General features: G+C 45.4%; 1 protein-coding gene across 1 annotated transcript; it reads right to left on the minus strand.

Moving 5' to 3' along the window:
* Positions 1-1,797: 1,797 nt before the first annotated feature.
* KLF18 (KLF transcription factor 18) lies at positions 1,798-7,769 on the minus strand. The gene is made up of 4 exons (XM_083357622.1): positions 7,643-7,769; positions 5,221-6,193; positions 4,445-4,610; positions 1,798-3,680 (listed from the first exon to the last, which is right to left on the minus strand). The coding sequence occupies exons 1-4, from the start codon at positions 7,727-7,729 to the stop codon at positions 3,629-3,631; spliced, it is 1,278 nt and encodes a 425-aa protein (XP_083213748.1). The 5' UTR covers positions 7,730-7,769; the 3' UTR covers positions 1,798-3,628.
* Positions 7,770-8,667: the final 898 nt, after the last annotated feature.

The raw sequence follows: 8,667 nt of genomic DNA on the forward strand, positions 1-8,667 counted from the left end.
GGTCTAAGTGGCAGTTATGAAATGTAGGCTGAAACATCCTGTTCCACTTCTCAGAAAGATTCAAATCAATCTTACACTGCAGATTTTTATTCCAAGATGATGAAGAAGGCAATCTCTGGATCCAGCTTTTCCAGCATTACAGGATGTTTGAAGTAGCTTAGGAACACAATTCTACCAAAGCCAGTTACTCATACACACGCAACGCTCATCTGGTACAGCTTTCCCAATTCACCAGGCATTCACTTTATTCATGTTCTCACCCATTTACAAACAAAGGCTTTTTCTGAACAAAATCCTGGAAAAAAATCATCCAGAACCTTGGTCTGTTACTTTATCAAGAATTCTACAAAATCTTTTCAGTTTTATCCAGTTTTACTGCATGTTTGTTAAGATTCTATCATAGGAGGAAGTGATTTTCACCCTGAACCATATGTATTTATCTCCCCCAAGCATAAAAATAACAGTATACATGGAAATATAGCTATTGTGGCCTGTTGAAGCCAAGTGGTGCATTAATGGGTTAACTATATCCAAAACTCATGTCTATACTAGATTTAATGAGTCATAGCTAGCTTCCAGCATGAGAAATAAAATGCTTTTATATTGTCAACTTGTGTTGAATCTTTTTTCTGTAGTAGGAAAGTGTAAACAAATCTTTGAAGGTTATGTTCATTTCCAGAAGGGCAAATTATGTTAATCTCATTTGTATACCTTTGTGTAAGATATGTTGCTTAATACATACTCTACACAACAAATAAAACTTGTCCATGCTACTTAACACTTTACCAGCCAGATGCTCAAACTCTGCAAAATAGTTGCCTCAATTTCACTTCTAACTAGGGGTTCAGAACCGCTTCCGGGTTTCTGTACTACTGTGGCCAATAATACAGAAACTCCTCCATTCTGCATTCATCTAAGAAATAAACAACAGGAAAAAAATGTTTCTCCAGGAGAATTATGAAGTAGATGATTGTGGCTTGCAATTCCTGCATGTGGCTGAAACTTCTCCATTCCTCAATTTTAACCACAGCTTACATAGTTTGGGATAATGGGTTTTGCCAGTGCAGGTAATGCCACATCAAGTCTACACAAGTCTGGCTCCTAAAATGAAGTACATAAGTGGCTGTGGGAGGGAGAGAAGATGGAGAAAGACCTGCTAAAGCTTAGTCACCCCATGTTAATTTAAAAGGAAGCCTCAGTACTTAGTGAGGAGTGAAACGACCAGTAGATCCAGTGCAGGAACTCAACTGAGCCAGAGGGATGGGCAGTGCCCAGCTTCAAAAAATAAGTACACTGACAAACTTGGGATCATTTTAGACTGAGAATCCAAAAGTTCCTTCTACAGCCAGGATCATAGTACTGGCTCCTAAATTTGACTTACTTAAGCCATATCAGGAAAACAGAAGAGAAGGGTTGTTGTTTTTTTTAAAGAAAATAATAATAAAACTGTTTTTCTTCCAAAGAGGTGTAGTTACTGAAAAATGGTACATTGTAAGATTTCTTTATATTGTGAAATGAGATCTGGCAATGTATATCTCCAATTTAAGAATTTTATAAAAGTTCTAAAATACATTTTTCTTCAACCTGATTATACTAGAAGAATTGCTGCTGTTAGACTGAACTTTGTAACAAGACTGCTTTTTATGTATTTTAAAAATAGCTTTACATTTAGGTCTTAAATATGAAAGCTGACTTTGCCATCAGAGATGGGGCTTAGACATCTCTTAAACAAATAATCTCACTATTCTCATTTGAAGACTTTCTTTCCAATCATGTCAGAAACAAAGCGGTTGCTTTTTATTATGTTTTATTTATTTCATATTGGATCAACAATATTTCTAGGTATGCATATACATAAAACTAACATTCTGCATGGGAGTTGGTAATTCACAAACTGTACAGACAGGTGCAGTGCACATACCAGAGCTGAGGTCATTTATTAAATGGACCTGAGCTATTAAAAAACAAAACACACATATTCATTTACAGCATTTCTTTTAAAAAAAGAATTACAACTTTTTTTTGCATAAGCTACATATTAAGAGGTCTTTTTTTCCTCCAAAAAGAACATTTCAAGTATAGCAGAAATGGACAAAAATGCCCTTTATAAAAATAAAATCCAAAAGTTGTTTAGAAAAAAAAATGCAGCTGCAGCAGTACCTGGCTTAATGATCATCCTTCAGAGGATGTCACCAATGCCACAGATAAAAGTCAGGAAAGACCCTATGGGTTTTTCAAAGGTATAAGTCTCAGTTCCCATCAGCCTCCGCCTGCTTGTCAGATGGCCTAGGCCAGGGGTAGGCAACCTCAGCTCTTTTATGACTCATGGACTTCAACTCCCAGAATTCCTGAGCCAGCTGGCTCAGGAATTCTGGGAGTTGAAGTCCATGAGTCATAAAAGAGCCAAGGTTGCCTACCCCTGGCCTAGGCTATAGGGGTTTTGAAATAACACATAGAGCAATACGGGTTCCCCGCTTGCAGGCAAAGTATCTTTAAGGGCCTATCAGTTTACACTCAGAGGGTATAATGAACTGCCTCCATCAGAGATCAGGTCCATAAAATAGTAATTTAATGATGCAACCGGCATTTAAAGTTATTGATGGTTGAAAAACAATGGCCTATTAATCATTAGCCTTCTGGAACAAACTATTCTAGTACTTTAAAGGCATCTTTGCTTGTGCAAATGAATACAGAGTTCAGAAAATGCCATAGATTCATGTGCTTTCAGTACTGAGAGATGGAGTGGCATCACCAGTAAAATTCATTAACTGATATGCATTAGAAGAGTTAAACATACATAGCAGTTAAAAAGCAGTACAAATGGCTTTTTCCATATATGCTTTAGTCCTACAAAACACTTTGAGGTATTATAATTAATATGTACAACCACATTTTAGCTGTAACCCAATGCACATTTATCTGGGAATAAGATACAGGACAGATTTGTTTTTGATTCAATATAACTAGGCTTGCATTGTTATTCATAATTGCAGTACTACATATATTTATTTGAAAATATATTTGTTCTTGGCTGAGGCCGAAACATGTTAAGCCATAAACCATGGTTATAAATAATGCCTACATTTATATAATATGCTAATCCGATACCAACAAACCACGTTATGGCTTGTTGTGATATGCAAACCAAGTGGTGATTAGCTATAACACACAAGCATGCATAGGAGTGCAACTTACAATGGCTTTCATTGGCTAATAGCACTGAAATAGTACAGCTTAGTTCTATTTACTCTCATAAGGCATTTTTCTCAAGGCTCTGTCTACAGCCAAGTGGTTTTACCACCTCTCAGAATTGTGAATCAAGGCAATTTTTGGTCCTGTTTGGCAATATCCCTGAGCAAGAAAAAGGAGATGGAAAAACCTGAAGTGTATGGATTTGTAGCTTTACTTCTGAGCACAGAACTTTGCTGTGAAACATGTGTTCCTAAACACTATAGCTTGCACAACCTACCAACACAACTCTTGTCTTTGTTCAGTTTTTTTATTATTTATCAGCCTATTCCGGAAGTGGCCATTTTAGTTTTCTTCAGATGGATAATCCCAAAACACGCACTGCTGTCAGCTGGAGACTTATTGGTGGATGTTACTTGCTTTAAGAAGGGTTACATCATCACAGGTTGTTTATTGGTCTGAATAGATTGACCATACTGGAAACTTTACAGCTGAAACAAAATGTCATTAAAAAAAATTTAATACCAAAAAAGCTAATACTAAAGGTTGGCAAAAAAAAAATGAACATTACTTTTAAGAGATCGAGAAAGCTTAAATATTTGCCTTTAGTCCATAACTAATTATACACATTATAAATCAATCTGGATGGTTTTGTGTGAATTTTAAATTCTTTTTGTTTTGATACTACCCCTTTGAAGAGCAAAAGGGATTAGTATTTCCACCCACTTTAATATGTCCCCATCTCAAAATCTACTTTAGAAAGTAGTTTTATAAAACAGAGCCTTTTAATATGACAAAAAATAAGACCATTGTATAATAAAACAAACAATAATTAAAAGAAAGACCATTGTATAATAAAACAAACAATAATTAAAAGTGTATGAACAGCTTGAGACAATCAGGATGGGATCTGCATTGTGGCTGTGTGTACACTGAGAGTTTGGGGATAATCCTGCCACAGTTACACTGCTCACACCAAACCTCCAGGACAATTTTTCTTAAATTGCAGTCCCTACAGCAGGCAGATTTGTGTAACTATTCACTTTTAAATACATACTTTTTCTATAAGAATAGAGTTCCTCTTTAAATATTAAAATGTTTCAATACTATATACATAAATTAGCTAGTCCAATAAGAAAATACTCCATCCCTTCATAAATAGAGTCCTTGGTCTCTTGCATTCCCCCCTCCCCTTCTTCAGCCCTACCATAGTCCACCCCATTGCCCTAGAGAGCCAGCCATGCTTCACACATGCCTCTTCATGTGCAGGGCCAGATGATCTGATCGAGAGAACGCACGGTCACATAGCTGGCATTGGAAAGGCCGGACACCTGTATGCTTGCGGTAGTGGCGTGTCAGTTCATCTGACCTTGCAAATTTCCAGCCACAGCCTTCCCAGGTACAGTGATAAGGCTTCTCACCTGGGAAAGAGGGAAAAAAAAAAGAGTTTGGTGAACTTTCCAACCTGGTGAAAAAAAGTGCAAAGCATCCTTTTCACACTACACAGACAGCACAAAATTTGTTGGGGACTCATTCAACTCCCATTCGGAAAGGCTATCAATGGGAATTGAATTTATTGTCTGTGGATTGCACCATTCATCTTCTCCCTCCCCCCTCCTCCAAATAAGGAGAAAAGTAATTGTACATCCCATCTGATAATCAGATTACTGTTAGAATACTCAAGCTACAGGCTAACACACACTTTCCTGAGAGTGCCCCACCGAAGGGGGGGGGGCTGAGAAAGCTACTTTTGAATAAAGGTGGAGACAGAGTTCGGATCCATAAGTGATCTACTTAAAACTATTCGATGGACTGAATGAAGCGATCGGTCCAGATGCATTGTCCAAGAAACCCGAAAGTGAAGCAGGCAAGTAAAGCAATACATTTGGAAGACGCTTAACTCCAGAGGTCCTCTTATCCCATCACGGGTGGAGTAACCCCACACTAAGAGGTTTGCTCCCCAACAACCATTAAGCTCGGGAGGTCTCCCTCTACCCAATGCCCTTGCTTGCCCCTGCCCGGCCTCCTTACCCGTGTGGGTCCGCATATGCGCCTTGAGGTGCGAACTCTTCGTGTATGTCTTCCCGCAGCCGGCAAATTCACAGTTGTGGGTGGCGGTGCGTTTGCGGGCCCAGGACCGCCGACCCCTTTTCGGCTTGCATTCCTCCGGCGGACCCATCGGGGCGTAGTAATCCAAGACGGGCGAGTTGGGCGGCGTGACGAGCAGCCCGGGCATGCCTTGGGCGCGCGGTTTCAAAGGCTCTCGAAAGACGCTAAAGTGTCCGTGGAACTGGGACTGCATCTGGCCGACGAAGTTGGGCTGGAAGAGGTGGGGAGGCCGCGGGTAATGCTGGGGAGCGCCCATCTGCGCGCCCAGATCGCCGCCCATCTGGCACGGGGGCCCCGAGCCCATTTGCTCGGCGGGGAAGGCCGAGGACGCGTGCTGGGGCAGCGGCGGCTGCATCAGAGGCTGCATCAGGAGGGGCTTGTGGTCCAGGGATCCGGAGGCCAGGCACTCCGGCGGGCCGTTCAGCATGCAGGAGTGCCCGTCCATCGGCTCCTGCTTGACGCGCAGGTGCTCCAAGGGCAGCCCCGCGGGCAAGCCGGAGGGCGGGTGGGCCAAGCCGGGGGCGCGCAGCTCGGTATATTCCCGCCGCTGGAGTTCGCAGTGGCTCGGACCCACCGAGGGAGGAGGGGGTTGCTGCATGTCCTGAGTGAAGAGCTCGGCTACGTAGCTGTGCCCCGGGCTGGGCAGGTAGGACGCCGCGAACTTGTTAGGGGGCTGGTAGTTGGAACTATCGCTGTCGTAGGTGGTGCCGCAGCTCTCCGGGGTTTCGGGCAGGGGGTAGTTAGGGTTGCCGCCGGGATGCGCCGGCCCCACCCCGCCATTGGGCTGCCCGTTGGTGGTGTGAGCCAGGATGAACTCCAGGTCGACGAAGTTACCTAGCTCGTCGGCTTCCCTCTTGATGGCGGTGGCACTTTCCGCGGAAGGAGGAGCCAGCCTCTGCGGAGGGAAAAGAGGAGTTACGGAGGGGAAGCAGTTTAATGCGTCCGGGACTCAGATCCCGGCGTTAGGGACAGCACCCCCAAACTTGAAAAACGGGTTACGCACTCCTGTCTCCGAGCAGCCCCAGCGTTGGCCTTCTACTTGCTTCCCCGGAGACCCACAAGACCAGGCTTCTCTGAACCCCGCACCCTCCCGGCGCCAACAGAGAAGTCGGAAGAAACTCCGAATCAGCTGTCCCTAGGTACCCTCCCCCGAGGAATGATGGAGGAGTAAATTAACCTGAACTTTTCAGTCCCGCCCTCTGCGCACCGCCACCGCGATATTTTCCTGGCGCGAACCCCCTCGCGCCGGGCGCGGAGCGATGGCCCCGGACTTGTATGAGTGTTAACAGATGCCCGGAGTTGAGCGCCCTTTGCCGAAATCCGTTTAATTTTGCCGCCAAGGGGACTTCGACCTGAATCCCTTCTGAGAACCAATCGAGGTGTTTACAAGAAAACTCCTTGTTTGCTCAGGCAGAACTCCAACCTACACATTTTTCAGCACTATTCTGTATAATCCTGAAAAGACACTCGAAGGCAAAATGAATTTTGCGCACAAAGATATTCAAGGAATCCCCTAAAAAATGAAAAAAGGGGGGGTCGGCAAAATTCGGACGCCCAGCTTAACTTGCTTTCAATTAAAACCAAACTGTTAAGCGAGCCCAGGAATCTTTACTAACAGGTTTGTCCTTTCCGACGGCGCTTAAACTATGTATGGAGTTGGGACGCCAGACAGAGAATTCCGCCAATTATGGGAACACACACTTTTCTGGGACATCAAATCAGCCCGATCAGAAACTCCACCCTGCTTAGTCTCCGCACGTACTTCTGGACCAGGACCAGAATAGCCTAATAAACGCGCCCACCTCGGATAAGTTGAGAATGGTGCTGCCTCTAAGCCGCTCCGGGCAGGGGGGTTGGCGAAAAAACTTTCCTCCAGATCAACAAACTCCACAACTTTCCCTTTACAAATCTAACTAGCGTTGTTGGTCTCCTAAACTGTGCCTTCCGTCAGCTTTTCAAGAACGCCGTAGTAGAGAAACAATTTTGTTCGCCGCGGATATGCACGTCTCAATCGAGTCCCCAGCCCAAGAGAAAAAGAGCAGAAGGCGAGCGTAGCTACTACGCACATCTAAACCAAGAAGGAGAGGCGGCGGGTGGGAGCACCCCTGGGCAATTTGGAACAGAAAATCTGCCCACCGGAGAAAAAAAGCCTTTGCAATTCCTCTGTTCAAAATTGCCCGGCCGGTCCGAAGCTCCTTCCAGAGACATTTCCGCTCTTTACATCTACTTTTAATTTGCAAAGCTTGTAAGATCCTCCGTGCGCGTCTCAAAGACACTTGCTCCCTGGCTGAGAAAACGCCAGTCCTCGCTCCCGAAGAACTCCCTCCTCCAATAGCTCCCGTACCATCTCGGGCCGCGTCTCTCCCAGCGGCACCAAGCCGGCAAAGGTGGAGATGGAGGGCAAGACGGCTTCCTCCACTGCTACGCTCATCTTGCGCGGTGGCTCGAGCTGGAAAGAGCTCGGTAACTGCCCACGGTCCGGCAGCTCCGCTCCAGGCACTGATCGAGCGCTGAACTCTTCCCAAAGCGGGAGGGGAAAAAAAAAAAACCAAACTCAAAACTTTCTGTAGGAGTTCAGCTCGTGAAAACAGCTGAGCCTGCTGTAATTGGTCGAGGGTTATATTAATATTCATGACCAGCCGCTTGGGATTTGATTTCGCAAGGCAAAGCCACGCCCCCCCCAAAAGGCTAGTTGAAAACACTGCCAGGAGAGTAACTGCCAGGTCGCTGCCAGGAGAGTAACAAAGTGGAGCGGCCCGGATGCAGAACCGCCCGAATGGGTCCCTCCAGAGTGCTGAAGTGTCAGTAGTACAACTAAAGGTAAAGGTAAAGGTTCCCCCGCACATGCGTGCTAGTCATTTCCAACTCTAGGGGCCAGTGCTCATCTCCGTTTCAAAGCCGAAGAGCCAGCGCTTGTCCGAGGACGTCTCCGTGGTCATGTGGCCGGCATGACTAGACGCCAAAGGCGCACTTCCCACCGTAGTGGTCCCTATTTTTCTACTTGCATTTTTACGTGCTTTCAAACTGCTAGGTGGGCAGAAGCTGGGACGAGTAACAGGCGCTCACTGTTACGCGGCACTCGGGATTCAACCCACCAAACTGCCGACCTTCTGATCGACCTTCTGATCGACAAGCTCAGTGTCCTAACCCACTGAGCCACCGCGTCCCTTTGTAGTACAACTACTTCGCCTGAACATTGAAATGTTCGAAAGCGGCAGCCTCTCCGCTGTGTTGTAAAGGCAAAGCAGCCCTACTATCCCGGCGGCCCTCCAGATATCTGGCACCCTTCCACCCTTCTAGCAAAGCAGGGAGGACTGGAGGTGATGGAGTGAGCAGCCCAATATTTCTACAGGGCACCGGGCTGGGGAA

Source organism: Vipera ursinii (assembly GCF_947247035.1).
Source record: "Vipera ursinii genome assembly, chromosome: 3".
NCBI classification, from domain to species: domain Eukaryota; kingdom Metazoa; phylum Chordata; class Lepidosauria; order Squamata; family Viperidae; genus Vipera; species Vipera ursinii.

What these genes read in the sequence shown, in the direction of transcription:
- KLF18 (XM_083357622.1), bottom strand. Translation starts at nt 7,729, where the DNA reads ATGAGCGTAGCAGTGGAGGAAGCCGTCTTGCCCTCCATCTCCACCTTT. An exon ending in GAGAGACGCGGCCCGAGATG is followed by an intron (nt 6,194 to 7,642) that starts GTACGGGAGCTA and finishes TTCCCTCCGCAG; the next exon opens with AGGCTGGCTCCTCCTTCCGC. An exon ending in CTGGCCCTGCACATGAAGAG is followed by an intron (nt 3,681 to 4,444) that starts GCATGTGTGAAG and finishes ATTTTGTTTCAG; the next exon opens with CTGTAAAGTTTCCAGTATGG.